Raw genomic sequence first — 25,316 nt, 5'->3', positions numbered from 1 at the left:
ATTTCTACAACAGGAGTCATAGAAAATATATATTTGAAAAAATAATGAAAATTCCATTTTAATTTTTTATTACAAAAACATAAACCATTTAATATATATACACACGTATATAGCTTATATACATGTATATAAAGAATCTGATACACATTTCGAACTTGCCACAAAATAAGGTAATTGGCTTTACAAACAAAGCAGCATCTGAAATTAACTGAAAATAAATAAATACATTTGCATTAAATGTTACCATAATTTAAAATAGGTTTTGAGTAAGCAGAAAGCATTCACGGGACATCAGTATTAAACGTAATTCATCTCACCACATCTGGAAAACAACACTTAAATAATAAGTGAGTAAAGTTAGGCAGGAATTAATATTAATAACTGAGATGAACACTAGTGATAAGTTAAGGGGGAGTCATAAATCTTTGTGTCCTCACAAGCCCGAGATCACCAAAATAGAGAAACCATCTTCCACATAATAAATAAAATTTGTAATTCATACTGTATCCTCCATTTTCATCTGTCACTGTATTTGGTCACTGTCATGTCATCGTCCAGTCTCCCTATTTACAATCCTACTGAAGCTAAAACAAGCACCAGACAAAAACGAAGCGATTCATAAAACATACACTAACTCACCAGAAAGTAATAAAATAAAACTCAACTTATTAAATCATGTATTCCTTCTTATGAATCTCTACCCAGAAATCCATACATCATTCAAACATTATCATTTTACTAGGTGTAACATAATTTAACTCTCCTTATTTAAATGCGTTTTTGAGTACATTACAACAGACACACAACAAATAAACACATACTATTTGGCAGGCGAGGCAGTTCAGTCACATAAAAAACACTGTCAGATGCTAAATCACTGGTGTGGTGATAAAAGCTATATGATTGTTAAAGTTGTGTCTTAAATATGTTAAAATTGGTTTCGCTTTGAGCTGCAGGCCCAAGAATGTCCTAAATCAAGTCATCACTTTAAATTTATATGATTTTAAGTTATTGTGCTTAAAGAAAATTAAACATTCTTTCTGCTACTAACAGACAGCAGTTGGGTGCAAACTGTTGATATATGTAAACTGTAATCTTGTAGAGTGACTAATAAAATATTATATAAACGATTATCACAATATATTTTTTTCATAAATATAGTCTCTGGTTGAATTCAACTCCGTATTTTGGTTTGAAATGCGCAGCTAAAACCTTCTGTATCTCAAAATATTAAGAGCACTCGGATTAAGATTACACTTATGGGATTTCAGACAAAAAATATTTAGCAATTGAATAGTTCGTAAGTTACACTTGTTTTCACTTGAACTTATACTGACAAATATTAAGCGTAATATTCTTGTACACCTGTAGACAACACAAATAACATATACATTCAATAAAGCTCATAGCAGCAACCTGTGATTGTAAAGGTTCTGTGTAGTGTGTGTGTGTGTATGTGTGTGTGTGACTGTGTGTGTGTGTGTGTGTGTGTGTGTGAATCTTGTGCTGCTACAGCTGTTCACACTTGACTTGGAAGGAAAGGAGAAGAACAAAAAAGCACAATCACTTGTTCTCTATCAGCATCTGCACTTTGCACACCAGGTCTCTGGCCAGGGTCAAAATCTGCGTTATGTTGTGATGCTCGGCCATTTCTGCGAGACACAAAACACTGAGGTTTAATCTTTCAGGTAATGCAGGAACGTCAGACAAATGTAATGTAAAAGATGTTCAACCAAAATGCATGCATATGGATATAATCAGCTGTGAAGCTTTACCATTGAAGAACTTAATGATGTCTGTGAAGTCCATGTTGTTCTCCAGGATGATGTCCCTGTAGATCTCCACCAGGGCCAGAGCGATGAAGAGGACAAAGTGACTGGAGGAGACACACTTGGCCGCCCAGATGGTTTCCCAGACAGCAAAAACATCATCATACACCAGCTCTGGAAAATGAAGCCGAGCAAAGATGAGAGAGGCAGCATTTGTCAACTGAGAAGGTGGATTCTATAAAGCCCGGTGTAGTTATAGTCAGTTTATGCCAATTATTTAACCATCGACTGCCAAGACTTAATTTCCAGAACTGTATCTGACTGAAACACTTTCCAAACCTTCATTCCTGCATGTTTTGCTAACAAGCTGCCAAATGATTTGGCATTCCATTCACATGGATGGTGAATCTCCTCCTCCTCCGACTGGCGCTAACTGTGTTGACGCTTTACCTCGTTTGAAGTCCAGGAGAAACCAGCGGTAGCAGAAGTAGAAGTGGGTGTAGTCTCCGTTCTGGTGCATGAGTTCAAACAGCTCGGAATCCAGGATCTGTGCAGAGAGCGAACCGGGAGCCGTGAAAAAGCTTCTCATTTCATGAATAATGACTACAACCCCGCTGCCTCCGCGTCACCTGTATGAGAGAGCGCATGTTGGCGAAGTGAGTGTCCATCGCTCCACCATGTGGAAAGTTTTGATTCATCCTTTTCATGAGCTCGGTGAAGCAGCTGAAAGCCATGGCCTCTGGAAGGAGAGAGAGAGAGAGAGACGACGGTGTGGGCAAACTTCATCGATACATGTAAAAATACAGCAAATGTCAAGTCAACAATTTGACTCACCATCGTCTAGAATGACTAGAAGTGGCGCCAGCAGATCACACATGCCCTGCACGTACCCGATGTCAAGATGCCTCCAGATATAGCTGTGAATACACAACCCAGAGAGAGGCACTTTATGAGTCATGTGCTACCTTCCACATCAAGCTGTTATATCTATATTTCGCCATCCGTCCAGAAAACTCAGGAATTCATGGTTACATCTGTGTAAAATAGTCATTTCAGTCAGTTCGCTGCTTTATTACGTCTCCTTTGGTACCTGCACATGATGTTGCGCAGTTTTTCCAGGTTGGCTGGTGTGAAGTACCAGTAGTTCCTGTCGCAGCGCTGGACGTCCTTCTCAATGCGGTGCAGGTTCAACGTGTACAAGTCCAAAAGTTCTTGCTGAAAAAAACAAAGACGCAAAAATGAAGCGCACACACTCGAGAATGCTTGAAACAGAATGACTTTTCCTTCCTACGCACAGAGAAGCCGCTCCCGGCGGAGCCTTGAGGGCCCACTGCCTTCGTGGCGTCAGCGTCGAAGTGCGGGTACAGACTCTCCATCTCAGGCTCCTCGGACAGGAGCGACTCAGCGCCCTCTGGACTGAGCTTGCCTCGCTCCTGCTGCTTGAGCTCCGCGTGTGGGGCTGAGTCCTCAGAGGAAGAGGCTTCACAAAGTCCCTTCCTGCTCCAAGGCACCATGGACACTTTGGCTTTGGGGATCTCCTCCATTTCTATGGCTGAAGGAGACTCATCAGACTCCGTCATCACCTGGGGCTCGTCCTTCTGAGAGGCCAAGTACGCGTCTCTTCCCCTCGACGCCCTCACGTCTGTTGGGAAATCGAGATCCTTTCCCACTCCAGTTCCTTTTCCTTCCACCAGTAGAACCTCTTGTGGGTTAATTGTCTTTAATTTATCTTCTTTATTCTTTTCCACATCGGTTTGCAGGAGCTTCGACGAGCCTTCAGTCCTCACTTCTGAGGTGTGAACACTTTGCTCAACGAGGCCTCGTTTGGATTCTGTATCAGTACCAACACGTTTTCCTTTTTCCTCAGAATCTATAGATCGACTCCCTTTAGTGCTTGAATCCTGGTCTTTATATTCAATCTTGGCGTCCTCTAGATTCTTGGCTTCTGACTGCTCATCTACTCCTTGTGTTTCAGGTTGCAGCCCCTCTTCTAACGGCTGAACAGCCTCTGCCTTGGCATGCTCTCTGACTGCGTTCTCTTTCTCCTGATCTTTGCCCTCTGTCTGACCTCCACTCTCCCTCTCTGCAGGTTTGACAGGGCTCTGCGATGCCGGGGGCACACACGCAGGTTTCTGGCCTGCATCGGGCGCGGCGCCGTCCTCTGTGCTCAGCGAGCCGTCCGACAGGCCGGAGGTAATGGAGAAGTTGCGTGAGGACGGGTGTCCGGAGTCAGGAGAGCTGGTCTCGTTCTGCAGCGCTCCGTTGGGCATCTTCGGCACCTGTTTGGCCTCTTCACTCTTGGCCTCGGTCTCGATCTGGTCCACCTCCTCCACGGACTCAAACACCTGAAAGAACAAGCCAAAGGGAAGCAGGCTACTCCAGGGGAAGGGATGGGAGGACGTGAAGAACTAGCAGGAGAGAGAACGCAGGCATGGGAAGACTGGTTCAAAACGATGAGGTCACACGCAACATTTGAGTCATATACTGAGAGACAAGGACATTAACACACAGCTGCTGATGGGATGCTTTGAAATGCCATGTTTTTACCTGCGTGCTGCTGCTGGAGTCGCTCTGCAGGTGAGCGAGGCTCTGCCTGTCTGAGCTCTGGGAGGACTGGGACGACCAAAAAAAGACATTTAGGCCAGTATGTCAGAATATATGATCATATTTAGCGACGACAGCTTGGTGCACATGTGCCTGTGTAGCCGCAGACACTCATCCAGCACAGCATGAACACCACCTGGTGGCAGTGCTGTCATCAGTGGTGTGAAGAAGAAAGCAAAATCATTACAAGGAACCTGAGCTGGAGTTTAGGAAGGGAGTTTGTGCAGCTATTTCATTTGTAGGCCATGCAGCAGTTTCATAAAGATCTAATATAGATTGACAGCAGTTTTGTGATAATATTTGTCAAGTGTACGACCACAGCTGCATTTATTGTGTTGTTTGTTCACGTAGGCCTCATAGAAAATCCTGTTTCTGTCCTGGAAATCCCAAAACATTATTCCTTCTCATCCATTTTCATCAGTGTCAGGCTACAAACATATTAAATCTTAAAGGCACCTCTGTCTATACATTGCGTCTTTACCTCATTGCTGACGGTGGAGTCATGATGCACCATCTTCTGACCAGCGCCGTCCATGCTCGCCCCAGAGGAGCACTTTGCCAGCGCCGCAGCGTGCTGCTCCTTCTCCCGCTGGCGGACGATCTCCTCGCAGCCGAGCCACTCGCGCATGGTCCGGTCGTAGAGCGCCCTGACCCGTTCGTCCACCTGCGGACGGCGGAGTCAGAGAGTGAGCGCATGCGTGAACGGCGCTCGGGTGGAAGCGGCGGCTTTGAACGCGACGGACCTCGTCCCGCTCTGCTTGTGACATCCCAAACTGGTAGTGTCCCAGGAGGAACGGCCACACCTCCTTCCGCAGCGAGGGCTCCACGCCGCCGAAGTAGACCAGGCGCAGCAGCTCCTGCTCCTTGAAGGCCTGAGGAGGTTAAGGGCGTGAGTGGCTCCATGAGAAGACAGTGAATGCGGACTGACGCTGGGAGTCCTACCTTGCAGTCCTGAAGGAACGTCTGCCACACGTCGGCGGTGAAGCCTTTGGAAGCGTCGCACGGCACCTCCGGCGCCACGATGGCGTGATTGACGAGGGCAGAGAGGTGTGTGCGCACGGTGGAGAGGTGGCGGCAGTACGCTAGCCCTGCTCGACAACACACTCAGTTACCGCACGGCCCCCAAGGCGTCTGACTAAGACCTGCAGTGCTCACGTACAGCCGTAGAAAGCCCGGGAGATGATCTGATACTTCATGTTGTCGCAGAGCAGCTTCAGTGGAGTCCTGGAGAGACAGGCACACGGCAAAGGGCATTTGAGAAATTACACAGCGATCGGGTTCTCCTCCCTAAAAGACCAAATTCGTCAAACCCCAATAAGACGTTCTCTTGATTGTCCTGAATGTGCGCGATACTACGTCTAATGCATAGCTTATTACAATCTTGGGTTTAACCTTTGAATATTTAAATGAAAATCTATTGTGTGCTGCTGTTCATTGCCAGTTCATTGCCTGATTATCACTTCAACACATGAAAATGTCGCATAATTGTCTTGGTGATAACACCTTGTCTTCCTTTTTCCTTGACACTAAGGGACGCCTCCTCACCCTCCTCACCCTCCTCACTCCCCCGAGCTGTGTGCCAGCTCCTCACCTCTCGTGGTTGCATCCCTTGGACGTCATCCCCTCAGAGAAGCTCCCCTGGGAGCAGGAGGAACACGAGGACTTCCTGAGAGTGGGATGCCACAGCGCGGCTCCCTGGTCCATCAGATCCGGCTGAGTCGCTGCGTCCAAGCAAACACAAGATCGTTGTTAATTCGCGGCTTTAAGACGTGTCAAGCAGCGGAAAGCTGGAAACAAGTGTGCGTGAGCTGAGTTATGCTGATTAGTTGCGCTTCAGGGTTCAATTTGTTAGTGCATGATTCCTGGTAGAGCAAAGATAAAGTCTAAAAACAAAGCAGAATGAATGAACACATCAGATCCAGTTGCATTCGTACAGCGGTGAATCAAGGAGGGAAGGACTTTCCGGACTACGCCGCCATATTCACTGAATGCCTGTCCTCCCATCAGCTGTTTAAAGGTTACGCAAGGTATCGCAACGCATTATAAGCGACACAAGGTGACAGCGAGTGGAAGCGGCTTTAATAACGAGGCACATCAATAAACGCGGCCGGAGGCGCAGAACGGGCCGGGAAGATATTTGACGCAGGGAATTAAAAGCGAGGCAAGCTGACAGATGGACAGACACGCAGAGGAGCGACAGGGTTACAGCTGCTTCCTGTGGGCGGGGGGGACGCTTCAGGACATCTGCAGAACCTCTTGGGAACGACCAGGCTGCCTGTTTTGGAGGGGGACTGGCCGCTCAGGTGAAGGGGGAGGGAGGAGGTCATTTGGGAAGGATGGGCTACGGTCACTGCAACGGACAACCAGCAACAGCTTCACACCAATGCAACAATGTGGAGAAGCCCGTGAGCTCACAAGATAAGGCGCTCACCAAATTCGGACTGGCTGTTTGGAAAGAGGATGCGGAAGACGTAGTCCGTGGCCTCGTCCTCCTCCTTATCGGAGAACGACTCCGTGGAACCAGACCCCTGAGGAACCCGTTTCCGCAGCTTAGGAAACACCTTTCCCTGCGAGAACAACACGATAATAAGAGATATGGAACCATTAGAGCCCAGCTAAGTCATTCATGTGAAATACAGGCTTCAGCCTATTAACAGTCACTGAATATGCATGTGTGAGTGTTGTATTATGCAGCTTAGCTGCAGATACTAAGTTATTCATACACTAACAAAAGCATCCAGTTATTACTTTTCGTGGTGCAGACACACACGTCTCGATCAGGGGATCCAGAAACAATCTTCTGAATACAAAGGCATTTTTTTATGGATTTGCTGATCAGATCAGACTAATTTAGTCCTGAATGCACTTCTCTGGAAGAGAGCGACCTCCAGCGCTGACCTTTCCCCTCTGGGACCAGAGCGGAGGGTCCAGCTGGCCGTGAGGAAGCAGGCCGTTCTCCAGGCAGGAGAGGAACTGGAGCAGGTGACCTCCTCTGGGGAAGCGGAGCGGAGGCCTCTGGATGCCGTCCTGACTGACCAGCACCACCGTCCCCCCGCTGTCCACTGCCAGGCGACACACGGGGAGGAAGAGGTGACGGATTCAAAACACAAGCGTCCACGAGACCGAGGGCTACTCACCTTGTTGATGACAGTGGACGTAAACGATGTCCTCTAGAGGGATTGTCATGGCGTAGTTCCAGTACACGCTAGATAAAAGGTCAAACGAAATGTCAGTGGGTAAAAAAGCAGGGGAAAACACTCACAGAGCAAACGTTTACGTGTTCAGACTCAAGGAGAAAGAACAGAAGCAGTGGGCACTTGAATAAACAAGCGCAGATGCGTAGGACAATAATCAATCTTTGCACATGGGTCGGTGGTTCCAGGGCTGTGACAGTGTCTCTGTCAATAAAGCAGCTGCTGCTGGGCTGAAAATAAGGCTAGTCGCAGCGGCAGCAGCGTTCGCGGAGGATTCTGAGCCTCTGAGGCACAAACAAACACAAGCACTGCATTATTCAGTCGCACCAGAGTGTTACTCAAACATCAGAGGCGACACAGTGGAAAAAATAATCCAGAGGATTTCCATGACAGTGGGGAAGCACATTACACCACACATTCAATGCTCTCCTCATCAGAGCGGGACTGACACTAAACGCAGGCTTTGTAGATTCACACAATGACCGTCGTCACAATCCATTTGCAGTCGGGTCATTTTGCACCTGCGCTCGTAGTCCAGGTCTCCAACGGAGCCATTCATGAGCTGATTGGGCGTCCACTTCAGCGTCATGATGTCGGCCGCCTGGTGCAGAGACAGGTATCCGGGGATCGCCTCCATGTCGTCCCTCTGAAAGCGAAGCCAGAGCGGATGTTAGGATTGGACAGAGCAGCGTGGGGGGTGGGGGGGTGGGGGGGCGACCAGGCGGCAGCGGGCGCTTACCGGCTGCACCAGCACGTTGTTCTTGCCGAACAGCAGCGTCGCCCGGTTGTTCTGGTGCAGCGACTCCACGTATTCGCGAGCCGAGGGCGAGGGAGAGGGCCGCTCGTCCATGCTGCTGCTGGAGTGGCGCTTCTGGATCTGCACACAGGCAAATCACACACGGCATCGGCCACAGATCGGCACGCGCAGCGGAGACGCGGCGGCGGCGATCGGGGACTCACACACAGCGCGGGCCTCTTGGTGGGGGAGTCCTGTCGGCAGTGGCCTCCGTGGATGCGGTGCCTCTGCACCAGCTCGTCAGCGGACGGGTCGGTCCAGAAGTGGTCGGCGGTCTTCATCTTGGTGTACTCCAGAGCACAGGGTCCAACTGTTACAGGGAACCAACAGCACGTTTAACCTCAGAAAACAAATGTTTGACGTAGAGAGTAAAGAGTAGAAGATTTACTACTTCACTACATTCTGCTCTCTGTTCCTTAAACCGTGATCTCACGTGACGATCAGACTGTTGTATAGAAGCACACGGATTCTTACAGGCTCACTGAGTTACCTAACAGCGATGCCAGGATCGGCCCGTCCACCGGGTCCATCAGAAACGCCTCCTTCTCGTAGTACTTACTGAAAGACACACGAAAGGCGAGTTTTGCGGGCACACGGAGTCCTTGTACCAGCTGAACACAGTGTTATTTGCCCGTATCGTCGTACCTGCTGTTTTCCACTAAGTAGAGGACGATCTTGTCCAGCACCTTCTCAAAGAGCGCCGTGCGGATCCACAGGCTCTTGACGCCCTGCGGGGCCAGGCTGGGCAGCCGAGGCATCTTGCGAATGCTGTCTTGACTCTGAAGGCTCTGGCTTCGTCTGTGGACAGACGCGTTGGCAGGTTTTCGGCCTTTTCGGGGAGCTCACGACATTAGTGATTTATATAAATTATTTAGAAGATTTTATAATTAAAATAGGCTTTCAAGTTGGCGGGCCTCCATGTTTTCAGTGCTTTTGCCGGTGCAATCAAACGAGCTTTGATGTGCGGCGGACTCACTTTGTCTCAATGAGCTGCTCGAGCTCCTGGGCCTTCCTGCACAGCTCCTCCGCCGGGGGGAAGCTCTTCCCCACCTTTGTGAAGAGCGCCGCGACCTTGTTGCTACGCAGAAAGCCCGCTGCTCGTCGCCTCAGCCCGTGCAGGATACAGGCTTCCACCGCAGCTGAGGAAACACGAGGACAGTGTTAAAAGAGAGCGAAATTAGCATAAATCTGGAGTCAGGACTAATATTCAGCCTAAAATGGTGTGTATTTGTTCAAACATTTCATATTGCACAATAAAGTTTCTAGTCATTATCTAAGTCATTAGCTCACATTTTTACATACGCATCATGAGCCTCCACTAAGCTGTGAACACACAGATCAACATCATGATGACACACTCGGGCATCGATCGTGCAGAGAAATAGACACCCTCCTTGGGCCGACGTGGCAGCGCCTGGAACCACGTTGACATTTGAGTTCCCTTCCAGGGCTAATCCTGCGGCTCTGCTCACACGGGGTCAGAGGAAAAGGGCCGGGGTTGCCGTGGCAACGCCTGTTGATGGAGCAATCGAGATCGGGGAGAGGCGGAGCGAGCGAGGGGCGGTGGTTTACTGATCGACATCACGACATCCCTCTCTATCGCAGCGTCTCTCCTGCTCCCGTCCCGTCCGTCTGTAATTGAGCGATCACGGTTAGCGGCGTTTTACTTCACCGAGGCAATAAAGTGCCATTCGCCCTTTTTCTGTGAAATACTCCCTCATCTTCTGTACTTGAACCCCTTTCTTCCTCTGTCTCGGCAACTTTGCCCCTTGTGTCGCCACTCGCTTTTGCCTCTACATCATTAAAAGGAGCACAAAGCTAAATGTCAGAATAATGTGTAGCATCAAAAGGTCTCCAAATAGAGTTTGTCCTCGCTACTCGTTCTTTATTTTCACTAACTAGTCTCGGGTGAAAACTGCCAAATCTTTAAGATCCAAGAAACAAATTCCCAGTGCCACAGCCTCTGCCGGGAAAATCTATAAATAAAATCAACCTCAGCATCAGCGATCACTGATGCAACACAAACAATGTTTAATTTATTGCAGACTTGGGAAATATGTTTATTTCAGAACACATTTGCATATGTGACTAAAACCAAAAAGCTACAAAAAGTAGCTTTGGTTTGTTTTTCCTCAGGCGATTTAGCACTTCCACTACAGCACCGTACGACACTGTGCAGCTCCTGTTACCCAGACGTATCCAACGTCTTGGCAGCGCTGCAGAGATACTCCCTCAGAGATCGTCTAAATCAGGGGCGAGCGCTCACGGCCGTCAGTCTCTCCACAAATCTGCTTCTGCACTGCAGCTCCGGACGCCACGCGGACGCAGGCGAACATGCATTGGCGGCTCGAAGCTCCGTTTCTCTCCTCGCATCTGTTAGAAGCAGCAGGTAAGATCTAATGCTCCACATGTGAGCAGCATCGATCCCGTCCAGCCCCTGGTGAACGCAGCTAACGCCGCAAATTACCTCTAATCATCCTGCGTCTGTGGCAGATCAGTGCATTAAGAGACACAAAGCGGATCAGCTCTCAGTGCTGCTGTTGATGGAAGCTTGGATTCTGTATCTGTAGATACACGCAATCTTCTATATAGATTTGCAATAGAACAGTTTCGACCTGCAAAGGCTGTAAAGAGTCGGTGCTATTTTTAACTGGGTAAATTAAAGACAGGGCTTTTATTTTATCTGTGTCGATTGAACTGCGCTAATTTTCCCTGCTTCACAACTGAAGTGAGCGGCGGCGTGTGACACACATTCCCTCCGTGGTGTCCAGCCCGGGCAGTTCATCAAAGGGGCCGCGGCGGTGGGGGCTAATTGCTCCCTGGTGAGCTGACCGAGCTTCCCTCCCATCCTCCACCCTCATCTCTAAACAGGCCGCGCTTGAAAGGACAGCGTCTAGTAACGAGATAGGGACACGTTGCCTGAAGATCACAGTCAAAAGGAGGAGGTCGCCGGGCGAGAGGCCAGAGGTTCGTCCTGAGCCGCTGCACCTCCACCGTGATGAGCGATAGCAGCACATGAAGGGTCTCAGGCCGACCAGCAGCACACACGTGGAATTGGTAATGTGAACACACAAAGCAATCCAATTCCCTCAACACCATGAGTAATCACATAGTAATGAAAAAAGGTGAATAATGCTCCAAGAGAACAAAACAGCTGATTTGCAGCAGGATGATTATTGGGAGGACAGGATGTCCAGCGTCCTGCGACTGGGCGACTTTCATAGGTTGTCGGGCTGAACTGCTAATTTATTTTACATTAAGAGGCTCAGGCTGCTCTGATGAGGCGCCCTGAGCAGAGCAGGAAACACACTGTGCCGAGCAGCGTTCTGCGGCATGGTCCTTCGTCTTGTTGATTTTTCTGAGCTCCAACGGGTGAAATGATCGTATATGAAGTTAGGGCTCAGCGTGAGCGTAAAATGCAACGCGTGTGACATCCAGACAGTGAAACTATGACTCACGATGACACAGATTTTAACCTGTTTGGTTGTATAATACTCCAATCCTGGGGTCTGACTGAGACCCTCAGTTCAATGGCGTCATTCTTCTGGGGAACTGAAATCATGCTGCATTTTTACCAACGCCTCCAAGAAAATAATGATATTAGAAGCAGCATAAACCTCCTTCCTCCCCTGAAGACACTGGATTATTTTAGCGTCTGCTTCAACTGAATCTATATGTGATACCAATGCCATATTGCACTTATTTACCAGCATTAAAATGGCGGCGGCTCATTAATTCTCACTCTGGCTGTAATAAGATCCTGCGTCTCTTCGCTTTTCTACACCATTAACACATTGTCCTACATCTTAATGGCTTTGAGAGCCTCATCTTATGAGTTAATAACAGTCTTTGTCTGCACACATGGCTGCCAACGAATAAAAATATCACATTGCAGCGAGCTGAGAATCATTTTATTCACACACCAAATATATCCTGTTACTGATTACGGCTCTGGACAGAGCCAACATCTGAGTGTGAGCGTCTGCATGTGGGCAGTGATCATGCAGCACCCTGCGAAAGAGGCAAAACCATAACATTTGGTGAAAAAGTGAACTTTAAATGGCCTTTATCTGTGTTTAACACTACCAACGCTGTACACTTCATCTTTTCTCTGATCTGAATCGCTCTGGAAGCTGAAAACGGTGACCAACACTTTCATTTAGAAGGAGACGTGTTACAGTATGAGGCTCAGAATGATCCAGAAAGTAACAGGATTAAAAATTCAACAGTTCAACTTGGTGGCGTGTGATTCATCCGTACATCGGCTTACTCACCGCAGAAGGAAACAATATGGCTGCTGTCTTCGTGAACAAATTTCCTGGTGACGGCTTCCTCCATAATCTGCTTCACCTGTCAAACACACAGCAGATGTTCCGTGACTCACTCATTAATATGATGCAATTTGCAGAGGAACCCACAGCTTGTGAAGGCGCTTGTTGGGACGCGGAGCGGTGCATATGTTTTACAGAATAGTTTGGAGCATTTAGAAAATTTCACAGAAGCAGAAGCTCATGGGTGAAAAGTTAAAAAGGCACAGAGAGTGGGAGGAGTGCGTGATAAGTTGATGGATGAGTCACCGGCTCTCATCCCGAGGACCGCTGGGAGATGTAGGTGGTGCATTTAGGGGTGGAGTGAAATCCAAGCACCCGTCACAGACCCCCCTTTACCTGTGAATAGTTTATAACTCCTCAAAGTCTGACTCCGCTCTATTCACCCAAACCCAATACAACATGAGACGTGTGCTCACAAGGTGACGCTAATTAATTAGTTTTTGTTGTCAAGGTGACCAGACAACCAACACAGACCAATGGTTGGGGCAAACGGTGGCTATGGAGACCCCCCCGGGTTGGCACCGCTGCAGCATCTGCACGACGGATGCCGACCTCCAGTCCGACGCACGACGCCTGCAATTTCCTGCTTAAAATGAGTCTGTCCACAACAAGCACATGACACCGGCACGTTACACACACTGTTCTACAGCCTGATCATAAAGTCCTGAGCAGATAAGCTCAGTTTCTGGTTAGACAGTTTTATGGACCAATATGTTTAATGTCCAAATTACTGGCTTTGCACAAGGATTAATATTCAGCTAAATTTCAGTTTTGTGGCCTCATCCTTAGATAAAAAAGGAAAAGGTCTCATTATATAGCATCAATACCTTTAATAGCACAAGTCTTAGGACCAGTGCCCCGTTAAAACCTCAGTCAGACATACGTGGCCATTAGACGGCGGTCACCGAGTGGAGACGGCCTCTTCGCATCAGCAGCATTGTTATCTCCAGCATAAACAGACATGATTCATGCTGCCAACACAACAGGGCCAGTGCCAGTCTGATGTGATGCACGCCTGCTCCACTCATAATCACAACAATGTGGAAGAAAACACGCACGCACGCACGCACGCACGCGCACACACTGACAAACTGAGAGCTAAGTGATTTGCCAACTTGACGACGCAGACTCCTCTCCGCGTTCCCTCATCTCGACCACGGATCAGGCCACTGTGGGATTTCTACGGCGGAGCGCGGACAACCTGCCGGTTTCCATGGCGACGGCACGTGTCGCGCAGTTGATCACTTCCGGCAAAGGAGATGCGTCAACAGATTTCATTCATCTCTGACATCTCACAATTACAGTCGCTAATAACGTCTAGCTGCTCGGCACATTCATCATCACGACTTCCTGCCACACACACACACACACACACACACACACACACACACACACACACACACACACACACACACACACACACACACACACCTCGTGGGCTCAACGACTTATCGGTTAAGCACAAATTTGTCTTGAATATACAAATTAAAGGAGCCATAAAATACGACGGCGAAGTACGCGCTCGCCGAAGCAAACAGGCGAGACAATGAGCACGACGGCGGTGATTAAATGTCTCCGCGGCAGCAGTGAAGCCTGATGAATCCGCTCTAATCAACCACTGTAGCCTGAAGGCATCAGTCAACGTGATAAAAGATCTTAGGAATGTTCCAATTAACTCCCGCAACTACAGAGCCAAGAAATCAAAGCCAGAGAGAAACCCTCAGCCATTAGCATCCACCCTTCCGTATTTATCATCTCTAATGATGAAGGGAGAAGGAGGAAAAATGAGTCCTGTCGTTAATGGTTGTGTGCGCAGGCCTGAAGCCCTGATACGGATCTCCTTGCATTATTATTCGATTATCTGGATTACAATTACAAAGCCATTAAAAGGCAGCGGGAATGATCCCACCACAAAATCGATGCGGCCGCAACTCAGCCTGAAGTAACACAGAAACAATCTGATCACTGATCGGGCCAGCGGAGCGGCTCTCTGGTCCTTCACGGGAATATCATGTCCGTGTCGCTTAAACCTTTGTCATGAGGTTGTTTTGCCAAGTTCCAAAGTCAAGAGACCTGAAATAATTGCGTGACTCAAGGTGCGAGTTGGGCCGTGAAGATGCTTTGGGGTCTGATTTAAACAGGCAGAGGCGGCTCCGCACTCGCAGCGCCGAGCCTCGTCCCCGCTCTCCTGCCGCAGGAACGGGCATCGGAAACGAACGAACCCTGGCGCCCGGGCCTTGGCGCGCGGGACACGCGAGCTTTCCACCGGCCCCTCTCCCCTCGCGCTCCCTTAGCAAACACAGGTGTGTGCGCTCGTGTTTGCGGAGGGAGGGAGGAGCGTGCTCAGGGCCAGACAGAGCAACAGAGACTCGAGCCAATGTCGCGCCAGTGGGTAATTCCACAGACACCCCGCGCTCCCTGGCTGACGGTGCGCGTCCAGGTACTGTATATCTGCGTGGACCGGTGGCACACAACCAGCTGGACGAGGGGAGCGCGAGCACGCGCAGCACAGAGACGCCATATGGTGTCGCCCACACGGAGCAGCGGGAAATTGTAAACTAACGGGGGAACGGCGCAAACAGCATCGCCGTCGGGACACATCTGAAATAAACACCTACCGATTAGTGAGGATTGTGAAGCAGGTCTGTGTGAGGTGTTCTCTGGGAATGAAACGAGCTCACAATCACTCTACAACTCTGGTCCATCTACAGGTGGGAAGGGAACGAATCAGAAGACAAGGGCCCGGTCTCCGCTGACAGCAAACAGAGCACAGACCAGCTGAGAGCCATTCATTAACACGAAGCGTGCAGAAATGCGACATATAATAATAAATGAATAAATCCAGTAATTGTCAACAAAAACAGATGGAACGAGGGCTCCGTCTACCCAGGAAAGGGCGCACCCTGCGTGACTGACGGGAGGCTCACAGGGTTCCGGGCGCTTCCGGTAAAGGGGGACATGTTAAGTGAAGCGTCGGCGATAATGAGGAAAACCTTCCCCGAACAAACGGAGGGAGACGAAAACCCGCCACACGGGCCACAACGTGCGCGCGCAGGAAGACATGGCAGCTGATATTTAGCCGTCATCTCTCAGACTCGACCTGTTTGAAGCCGGGCCCTGTATTAATATTTAATGTCCCCGCCGTGACTGCGTGAATGTGTTTCTATTATTACCGTGGCGTTGCGTGGAGGGCTCTAGCTGCTTCCAGTTGCACGTTAGCATGCTAGCAACGGAGCGAGGAGTTCAGTGAGTTTGAACATGCTGCCGTCCACTCATACGGTGAAGCAGTAAGGATGCTTTAAAGGTCAAAGGGCATCTGGACATTGTAACGTGTGTATAACTATACACTGACGCTGCTAAATCTAAGCTCTGGGGGGCGTCTGGAGGCGGTAGCTTGCTCTTTGTTTACCCTGTGAGATGGTTTAATGAATGGTTCGACTGACTCATTCAGAATCTTTACTCCTTTACTAGTACAGGGCTGCAGCAACGCTGCCACTTGAAGTGAAGTGAACGGGTTCCAGGTGACGGATGAGAAGCACCAGCCATGACTGTGACATGAAGCATGTTCATAATAATACACACTGTACGGATACGTGTAAGATGTTTTTTGAATGATGAAGCAGATGTTTGATGTTCTCCTCTCTCAGCATCACCATCCGTTGCCTCCATGTGAGAGGATGACTGACTTTACATTATGTTTCTAAACATTTTTTATTCAGCCTGACACATCGCGGTATAAAAAGTGACACAAAAAGATGCTTTCCCGTGCCTTGAGAATGACACATCCACAGCCCAGGAGGACTCCACCGGCAGGCGCTGAATGTCAGCCAGACTAAATGCTAGTGACATTTCATTTGATCTATACTGAACCCTGTTATTCAGCGTCGGCGCAGCGCTCCCAGATGATGATGAGTGACACCGGCTGCTGAAAAACCCCGCAGAACTGGAGCCACCTTCCATATTTGCCTCCATATGTGTTTCCTCTCAACGCCACACAACCTCTCCACACACCAACTGGCCTGGCAGAAGGCTGGTCGTGTGCTCTGCCATAAACATCACCAACACTGACTATAGTCAATCTGGATCCTGTCGTGTCGCAAATCCACCAGAATAATTACCGGTCACTTGATCATAAAGATCAATTACAAGAAACAACAATTAATTGTTCTTAACTGATTCCTGTTATACTAATAACAATTTTCATCTTTTAAAGGGGATGAGGGTAACCATGCACCGTGGAGCCTCCTCTATCCAGCTGCCAGACAGAACATTGAGTACAAACACAAAGTGTCAGCGCGGCTTCGTCGGCCGATCAGCTGCGCGCACGGGTTCAACTGTTCGGCCTCATACAAAGCAAAGTGTTTGCTTTTCCGACCGGATAAGTGCCGAGCCGAAAACACCCACCTCCTTCTTGACGGTGCGCAGCAGCTTCTGACGGGTCTCTGCCTCTGAAACACAGGAACAGTCAGGATTAGAGTGAGTCCGCGTCATAACACACTTATTCCGCGTCCTCCACGAAGAACACGGGCGGACTTGACAGATATCGTTCTTCCTATTCTGTGTCCCCCACCTGCCATGATTGTTGCCATGGATCCTGTCTCCTGTCTGAAAGCAGCAGCTGAGTGCTGCTCCCACTCTGCGATGTGGCTCACGACTCCACCCCCCCCCCCCGCACACGCCCCTTAAAGTCACACACCGGCGGGTCCCACGCGCACGTCCAAGCACTGGAATACACCTTTGGGTGAATCCTCGAAACGCCCTTCACCATGACGCAAAAAGTAAAAATGTTTATTGACTTTGAACATATATCGTCAGCAAAAATGAAATGGATTAATTGGGATTAATAAATTAATCGGAAAACAAACGAATCAGATTTTAAAAGGGAGTGACGCGTAAATGTTTTGTTCTACTGCCACCTTGTGGTCAAAGTTTGTACGCGCTGTTATTAAAGCCATTGGACTGATCCGCTCTCTGAATGAGGCAGTGGAACAAAAAGGACCTGTTACTTTGCTGTTCCTTTGCTCAAGTGCATCTAGGTTTAGGAACATTTGTGGAATTAAAGCATGAAGCAGATTATCTTAAATTTATATGAAGAAAACACATTTATTATGTTTCTGCAAATACGCATGCTTAAAAAATGGACGCTGTGCCATCAGCTATTGCTCCAGTTTTCATACTGCTATCAAACATAATACATAAAAGTGCAAAAACAATAATGCAAACACATAAAATCCTTTTTATGACAGTCATGATTTTATAATTGATCCAATAATTCACACTGCCCAGAAGATGGCGACTGTGTCCTTTTTATACCCAGGGTAAAATGTACAGACGTTTAATGTTTCTGATCCCATCTTAACGTGACAACAGCTTTTCAGCTGGAGCATCTTCAGGTAAATCACTATGAAAGGTAATACGTGAGCAGGACGTAGATGGACTTCAGCGCATCAGAGCCCTGAGGCCTCCACACCCGGAGGAATGAGCTGTCAGGGAGATCAGCTGGTGAAACAAGGGCCTGGTAATAGAACATGACAGAGGGAGAGACGCGTGGATCCACACAAGGTCAACTTATACTTCCCAACATAATTCCTGAATTTGCTGTGTGGATGGGCACATAGAGCTAATATTCCCAAACCATATAATGTAAAGTCCAAAGAGCAAATCAGTGGAGTATTTGTTTATTTGCAATTGATCGGCTTTTAGCCAGGATTCCCTTCCTGGGATGACTCACTAATTGTAGTCGTTTTACAGTAAATAATATTCAGCAAAGGTCTCGTGGCATCAGTATTCCTTTGAGTTGTGTATTCAGGGCTTCTGCCTGAGGAGACTACACCAGAACGCAGCCCAGCTACAGAGCTGCAGCGGCGAGTCTGTTTTCCTGTCAGTCTGCGCTCAGGGCCTCGTGAACACACGCATATATGATTAGAATCGACGTGAGGTAACAGACACCAGGGCATCTAACAGAGGCTCCTGTCAGTCTGATGTCCTTCTGCCTATGTGCCCATTCAGACTGACAGGGTTATAGGTTAGAGGAGACCACCGCCTCTGGCCCTCGGGGGCCACCACACCTTAACGAGTGAGCAACCAAAGGCCCTTCTAGGAATGTGCCACCGTTCGCGTCATAGTTCACGCAGCTAAAATAAGTCAATAAGTGTTATGAACTGTGTGTGTTCACCTCTTCATCTCACTGTGGTGTAAATGAACCAACGGGCTCCTTCAGTCCAGCTGAGCACTTCTCCTCCTGTGGAGGTGGAGGGTTCATGGCTGCGGACTAATAGAGCAAATGATGCCGCTCAGCGATCGAAGGCTTCACGTGGCGACATCCCAGCGGTAACACGCACGCCGCGCACGCCGCCGCTCCTGCCTGGGAGGATATGAGCAGTCAGACGCACGGCGATGTGTGAGCAGACGGATGTCAGCGACTGGGCCGCTGCTCCTGCGTTTTATACGTGTTGACCCAGTGTTCCGGTTCCACGTCGTCTGCAGTGGTACATTATTACCCAATGCATCTGGGCTGAGATTCTGCATCCATTGCAGGAAAATCCTGCAGATGTAGAGTAACAGCTTGCCAGAGTTGCTGAAGGACATGTTCCCTGATGCCATGATCTACTTTCGAGACACGAGCTAAGGGTTTGGGGTGAGCGCTGTCCTTTGCTTGTTGTAGCGACGAGGCCGCTGGGATTCTACTCGTCTGCCTTCAGCAAGATGACACGATCAGGATTTTAAACAGGCTCCAGGTTTACGCCTGCATAAAATGATTTTTTAATTACTTTACTATTGTGTTGCTAAGAGAGATGTAGGTGGAGCCTAATCACTTATATATTACAGACACAACCTGTTGCTTTAATATAAATAGACATGATTCTCTGTCAAACGCTCGCATACACACACACTGGGAAAGTCCAGCAGATGCAGATGATGCCTTTAAGACCAGACTGAGCTCCTGGCGGAAAACCCAACGCTCCGTATCTGCCTCCTCTGACAGGTGTCTGCCGCTCCAGCAGCTCCGCCCACTGCCCCCTGTCATCACTTCAGGAGCAGCATCCTCCTCTGGCTCCGACTTTACAGTCCGATGCCCCGACAGGACTCAGCAGTCATGGCCGGTCTGACCCACCACGGCTCCCCGAAACCCGGCTACAGCCCCAACAACCGAGTCCCGGTGCCGGTCATCACACAGACGGACTCCCGGGACAAGTGGAGCAAGAAGATGGACTTTCTCCTGTCTGTCATTGGCTTCGCGGTGGACCTGGGAAATGTCTGGAGGTTTCCGTACGTTTGTTACCAAAACGGCGGCGGTAAGTGGTTGAGAGAAATGTCGTCAACTTAGTTCGGGGATTTGTGTGAGTTCACTGCGTGGGGACTCGGTTTTAGGAACAAACCGAAGTTCGGTTGGACCGAAACTGGAGCAGAAACTATCCATGGTGCTGAAGCTGCCGCGACGCCTTTACGTCAACAGCTGTTGCAATAAAAAGCAGGACAATTCAGACAGAACGAATATTTAACAATTTTAATAGTACAATATCTAGGTTTTTTTATTTGATTAATCGACGTGCATTTGTCATGAAACCACTTTAGACTGAAATTAAACATACGAACAAAACGGAAAAAGGGGAGAAAACGGAACAAACGGAAATCAAGTAGTTTTTGCGTTCACTCAGTTTCTGTTTATATAAAAAAAATCTCATACATTTCGGACGGAAAATATAATTTTCTTGCTGTACGTAATTTATGTGCTGTGTTGTCAAAAGAGAATCGAACTTCGCTCCACAGAAACCGGGGGAAAACGATCAACAAAAAGCTCTAAACCCGGTCCTTAAATCCGGAGGCGTGAACCACAGGTTTGCGGTTAATGCTTGATCCACGCGTGCATCCCCGCAGGCGCCTTCCTCATCCCCTACATCTTGATGGCCATCTTCGGCGGCGTGCCGCTCTTTTACATGGAGCTGGCGCTGGGGCAGTTTCACAGAACCGGAGCCATATCCATATGGAAGCACATCTGCCCTATCTTCAAAGGTAAGGCCTCGCGCTGACGTTCAAATGCAGGGAAATGTGTGTTTTTCATTTTGAATTTTGTGTTTTTTGGGTGTTTTCTCTCTGTTGTGGCTCAGGTATAGGCTACGCCATCTGCATCATCGCTCTCTACGTGTCCTTCTACTACAACACCATCATCGCCTGGGCCCTCTTCTACTTCTACTCCTCCTTCTCCACCATCTTGCCTTGGACCAGCTGTGACAACGTGTGGAACACTCCCGACTGCACCAACTACTTCGGCGTGGACAACGTCACCTGGACCAATTCCTCCAGGTCTCCGGCGGAGGAATTTTACACGTAAGTGCATGTAAGTGTGAGTAGAGAGGCGAGATGAAAACAGACTCACCACATCACAAGCGTGTGCTCGGCGCGACCCTCTATGGGAGGTCATGTGTGTGTTTTGTCCCAACAGGAGGAATGTTCTTGAAATCCACAAGTCTTCAGGCCTGAGGAACGTCGGGGGCGTTCGCTGGCAGCTGATGCTCTGCCTCTTTCTCATTTTCACTATAGTGTATTTCAGCCTTTGGAAGGGTGTGAAGACTTCAGGGAAGGTGCACTGTATTTTCCTGACAGTAACCACTGTATGTGGATGTGGCTTCATCCCCATCAGACCCTTCACCTGTCTCATCCACGCCAGGTCGTGTGGGTCACCGCCACCCTGCCCTACATCGTGCTTTTCATCCTCCTGATCCGAGGCGCCACTCTGCCGGGAGCCTGGAGAGGAGTGGTCTTCTACCTGAAGCCCCAGTGGGAGAAGCTGCTGGAGACCAGCGTGAGTCAGCGGCCGCGTCTCAGGGTTTCCCCCCAACGCCCGAAACGTTTCCACGCGCAGGCGGGAGGAGGCACCTGCCGTGACCCGTCCTCTGAGCATCCGCCTGGAAGCTCCTCGCCTCGTCTCGCTGCTCCGCCGCGCTTTGGTCGCAGGCGAATATGGATGAGATGAAATGAGATGCATAAATAAGCCACAGAGCAGGATAATAAGATGCATAATTGGTTTAGTTTTTCTGCCCATTAACAAAGGCCTCGCCCGCCAGCATCCAACGCTGGCCTCTCCTTTCTAATGCTCCTCTTCAGATCTGAACAGCTGTGTGGCACCTACATTTTTACTGATACACCACATCACTGCTGGGGAAAAGGTGCAGACGGCTCTAAACACACATTGAAGAAAATGTATGTTCCCTGATACAATAAAAGGCAGATACTGTATTTGAAATAATCTTCCTAATGGTGCTGAGCAGGTGGGGTCTGGTTCCAGATGTGATCTGTTCCTGTGTTCCAGATGTGATCTGTTCCTTTGTGTTCCAGATGTGATCTGTTCCTCTGTGTTCCAGATGTGATTTGTTCCTCTATGTTCCAGATGTGATCTGTTCCTCTATGTTCCAGATGTGATCGATTCCTCTGTGTTCCAGATGTGATCTGTTCCTCTATGTTCCAGATGTGATCTGCTCCTCTGTGTTCCAGATGTGATCTGTTCCTCTATGTTCCAGATGTGATCTGCTCCTCTGTGTTCCAGATGTGATCTGTTCCTCTATGTTCCAGATGTGATCTGCTCCTCTGTGTTCCAGATGTGATCCGTTCCTGTGTTCCAGATGTGATCTGCTCCTCTGTGTTCCAGATGTGATCTGTTCCTCTATGTTCCAGATGTGATCTGCTCCTCTGTGTTCCAGATGTGATCTGTTCCTCTATGTTCCAGATGTGATCTGCTCCTCTGTGTTCCAGATGTGATCTGTTCCTCTATGTTCCAGATGTGATCGGTTCCTCTGTGTTCCAGATGTGATCTGTTCCTCTATGTTCCAGATGTGATCTGTTCCTCTGTGTTCCAGATGTGATCCGTTCCTGTGTTTCAGATGTGATCTGCTTCTCTGTGTTCCAGATGTGATCCGTTCCTGTGTTCCAGATGTGATCTGCTGCTCTGTGTTCCAGGTGTGATCCGTTCCTGTGTTCCAGATGTGATCTGCTGCTCTGTGTTCCAGGTGTGGGTGGACGCTGCGGCTCAGATCTTCTTCTCTCTGGGGCCAGGCTTCGGCGTCCTTCTGGCTCTGTCCAGCTACAACCCCTTCACAAATAACTGCTACCGGTAAGAGCTGAGTGGTCCACCGGCATATGGTTGGTCGGTCTAAGTAAAGACCTTCACAGTAGGTTCACAGTAAACAGCTGTTAATGTGTTAAGCGATCTATTTGTGGATGAGTCAAAGATATCAGAGGCAGAAGTGGTGAATACTACACGGAGGCTATAAATACCAAACTGTGGGCAGGAGAGATTAATGGTGGACTCCCAGCATGAATCAGCGTGTGTGTGTGTGTGTGTGTGTGTGTGTGTGTGTGTGTGTGTGTGTGTGTGTGTGTGTGTGTGTGTGTCTTCAACAGTGATGCCATTGTGACCAGTTTGGTGAACTGTCTGACCAGTTTTGTGTCCGGCTTCGTGATCTTCACGGTGCTGGGCTACATGGCAGAGATGAGGAAGGTGGAGGTTGAGGATGTAGCCAGGGACAAAGGTCAGTGGGAAATGATTGACCCCTCGCACACACACACACCGGTCTCACCGTGTGTCGTTCCCCTGCTTTCCAGGACCCAGTTTACTCTTCATCACGTACCCAGAGGCCATTGCAAACATGATGGGATCAACCTTCTTCGCGATCATCTTCTTTGTGATGATGATCACGCTGGGACTGGACAGCACGGTGCCAGGCGGCCCTTTCACCACACTACAGCCTGAAATCACACAAGTTCAATTACAACTGGCCTGGAGTCAGACCTTAAATTCTATTATTCTATAAAGCTGAATAGACTTCAGATTCTCATTTCCACCGAAGAGCTTTTATTCTGATTCATTCTTTCAGTTCTTCTGTGCAGGCGTGCAAGTACTGCTGGTGTTTTGAGCATCGCATTAAAGGTGGACGCAGACTAAACGCTGTGATGCTCCTCCGTGTGTTTCAGTTCGGCGGCTTGGAGGCCATCATCACCGCCCTGCTGGACGAGTACCCGGATCACCTCTCTCACAGGCGCGAGCTCTTCGTCCTGGGCCTGGTGCTCGTCTGCTTTTTGGGCTCCCTGAGCACGCTCACGAATGTGCGTTTGTCCATTGCAAACTCTCCCCCGAGCGTTCAGTGTACGGTGGCGTGACGTGAGATGTCGTTGGCAGGGCGGCGCTTATGTGGTGAAGCTGCTGGAGGAGTTCGGGGTCGGGTGCTCCATCATTGCTGTGGGCTTCCTTGAAGCCATTGCGGTGTCCTGGTTCTACGGTAAACCAGAGACTGATTCATTGACCGGTATTCAGTTTGTATAATAAAAACGGGATTTCCTCCGACGCCGGTTTCAGGCATCCAGAGGTTCAGCAGCGACGTCCAGGCCATGCTGGGCAAAGCCCCGGGTCTGTTCTGGAAGGTGTGCTGGGTCGCCATCAGCCCAGCGTTTCTGGCAGTAGGACATTAAACACCATGACTCACCAAAAACACCCTGTACCCACCCTGCACTTAAGAATATGAACCGACATGTGTCGATATACTCGTTTCAGTACATCATCGTGAGCTCCATGCTGAAAGCGCCGCCCCTGACGCTGTTTGACTACAAGTACCCGGACTGGAGCATCACCGTGGGCTACATCATCGGCTTCTCCTCCTTCATGTGGATCCCCATCTACATGGTCTACAAGCTGGTGTGGACCCCGGGATCCCTCAAACAGGTCTGTGGGCGGATGCATTGGCGTCTGAACAGGTTCTATTGGTTTTGTCTGTGAATAACCTCCCTCCTCCGCTGTCGTGTGACCCAGAGGCTGGCGGTGTGCCTGAGGCCGGAGAGGACCATCCCAGACATGCACCCGGACAGCCTCAACATGGCCGCCGTGCCCTGAACGCGCCCACCGCCCCACATTCGAACCCCAGTTCTTTGCTACCGAACCTGAACGTCACCTGACACCACGACTGTTACCCGCCTTCGATTTCACACACTCACAAAGCTTTCTATTTCTTTTTCAACCACTAAAATACGAAGGGCACAGTTCTTGATGTTATTTTCAATTAGAAGGCTGTCGTGTGTATTTCTATATATTTCTACTTTTGCCAGTGTTATGTTTGTAACGCAGTGCTTGTATCGGATCGATCTGCTGAACATGTTGCTTTTTCCCCACAAGTGTCACATTAACTGAAGCACTACATTAAAAATCCAATGTTCTTCTAATAATTCTGCATTATTTTACATAGAAAGTGGATGCTTTGTATTTTCATGTGAACGAGCTACTTTAACTCTGTGCACCTGTTTCTGTATAACTGTAGATTTCATATTAAAAATCAGTCCTTTGGCTCCAGATTGTGTTGTGATTGTGTTTTGTTTTAACCCGCCTAAATCTGAGAGGCTGGTCAGATGTTTGCATATTGTGACTTTTTGGATATATTTTTACTATAATAATAATTTAATGAGCCAAAATGTTCTTGGTAGGAGCCTGGTTTGTGTAAACAGATCAGAACGGATTTTGTGTTTGTTAAACATGAACATCATAAATATGTGATGTATAATATTTCAAATTCAATGCCTGGCCTGTATTAAAGTATTTCTGACTATTATGCGTCAAAGACAATTTGCGTTCCCTGTCGCC

At 48.8% G+C, this 25,316-nt stretch overlaps 2 protein-coding genes across 9 annotated transcripts; one reads left to right on the top strand and one right to left on the bottom strand.

The window, feature by feature from the left end:
- Positions 1-51: 51 nt before the first annotated feature.
- Positions 52-17,388, bottom strand: sgsm1a (small G protein signaling modulator 1a). Of its 4 annotated transcripts, none has more exons than XM_055511664.1 (25): positions 17,265-17,388; positions 17,099-17,142; positions 12,638-12,713; positions 9,340-9,502; positions 9,009-9,161; positions 8,854-8,921; positions 8,528-8,673; positions 8,307-8,444; positions 8,089-8,213; positions 7,511-7,578; positions 7,272-7,435; positions 6,805-6,940; positions 5,965-6,094; positions 5,533-5,597; positions 5,316-5,461; positions 5,117-5,245; positions 4,855-5,037; positions 4,317-4,382; positions 3,065-4,177; positions 2,860-2,984; positions 2,604-2,686; positions 2,399-2,508; positions 2,220-2,316; positions 1,776-1,943; positions 52-1,652 (listed from the first exon to the last, which is right to left on the bottom strand). In XM_055511664.1, exons 1-25 carry the CDS (start codon positions 17,281-17,283, stop codon positions 1,564-1,566), a joined length of 3,804 nt encoding a protein of 1,267 aa, XP_055367639.1. In that variant the 5' UTR covers positions 17,284-17,388; the 3' UTR covers positions 52-1,563. The 4 variants fall into 4 exon arrangements, with proteins under 4 accessions (XP_055367639.1, XP_029018041.1, XP_055367640.1 ...); XM_029162208.3 differs by having other exon boundaries at positions 3,065-4,114; positions 17,265-17,386; XM_055511665.1 differs by lacking the exons at positions 17,099-17,142; positions 17,265-17,388 and adding exons at positions 15,313-15,446; positions 15,581-15,646.
- On the top strand, positions 14,831-25,269 carry slc6a4b (solute carrier family 6 member 4b). 5 transcript variants are annotated; one of them, XM_055511680.1, is made up of 16 exons: positions 15,669-15,940; positions 16,166-16,277; positions 16,908-17,170; positions 19,680-19,989; positions 20,573-20,707; positions 20,803-21,022; positions 21,138-21,276; positions 21,363-21,497; positions 22,699-22,802; positions 23,093-23,220; positions 23,294-23,406; positions 23,663-23,794; positions 23,868-23,967; positions 24,045-24,145; positions 24,240-24,407; positions 24,495-25,269. In XM_055511680.1, the coding sequence occupies exons 4-16, from the start codon at positions 19,767-19,769 to the stop codon at positions 24,573-24,575; spliced, it is 1,779 nt and encodes a 592-aa protein (XP_055367655.1). In that variant the 5' UTR covers positions 15,669-15,940; positions 16,166-16,277; positions 16,908-17,170; positions 19,680-19,766; the 3' UTR covers positions 24,576-25,269. The 5 variants fall into 5 exon arrangements, with proteins under 5 accessions (XP_029018111.1, XP_055367655.1, XP_029018110.1 ...); XM_029162278.3 differs by lacking the exons at positions 15,669-15,940; positions 16,166-16,277 and adding an exon at positions 14,831-15,134; XM_029162277.3 differs by lacking the exon at positions 16,166-16,277.
- The last annotated feature ends 47 nt before the right edge of the window (positions 25,270-25,316 follow it).

The sequence above is a fragment of the Betta splendens genome, chromosome 9 (genome assembly GCF_900634795.4).
Source record: "Betta splendens chromosome 9, fBetSpl5.4, whole genome shotgun sequence".
Classification (NCBI taxonomy): domain Eukaryota; kingdom Metazoa; phylum Chordata; class Actinopteri; order Anabantiformes; family Osphronemidae; genus Betta; species Betta splendens.
Note: the sequence above shows the minus strand (reverse complement) of the source record. Positions and strands in the feature narration are given on the sequence as shown.

What these genes read in the sequence shown, in the direction of transcription:
- sgsm1a (XM_055511664.1), bottom strand. An exon ending in CCAAGAGGCCCGCGCTGTGT is followed by an intron (nt 8,445 to 8,527) that starts GTGAGTCCCCGA and finishes GCCTGTGTGCAG; the next exon opens with ATCCAGAAGCGCCACTCCAG. An exon ending in CTGCGCAACATCATGTGCAG is followed by an intron (nt 2,687 to 2,859) that starts GTACCAAAGGAG and finishes GTGTATTCACAG; the next exon opens with CTATATCTGGAGGCATCTTG.
- slc6a4b (XM_029162278.3), top strand. Translation starts at nt 19,767, where the DNA reads ATGCCCCGACAGGACTCAGCAGTCATGGCCGGTCTGACCCACCACGGC. An exon ending in CCGGCGGAGGAATTTTACAC is followed by an intron (nt 21,023 to 21,137) that starts GTAAGTGCATGT and finishes TTGTCCCAACAG; the next exon opens with GAGGAATGTTCTTGAAATCC. An exon ending in AGAAGCTGCTGGAGACCAGC is followed by an intron (nt 21,498 to 22,698) that starts GTGAGTCAGCGG and finishes TCTGTGTTCCAG; the next exon opens with GTGTGGGTGGACGCTGCGGC.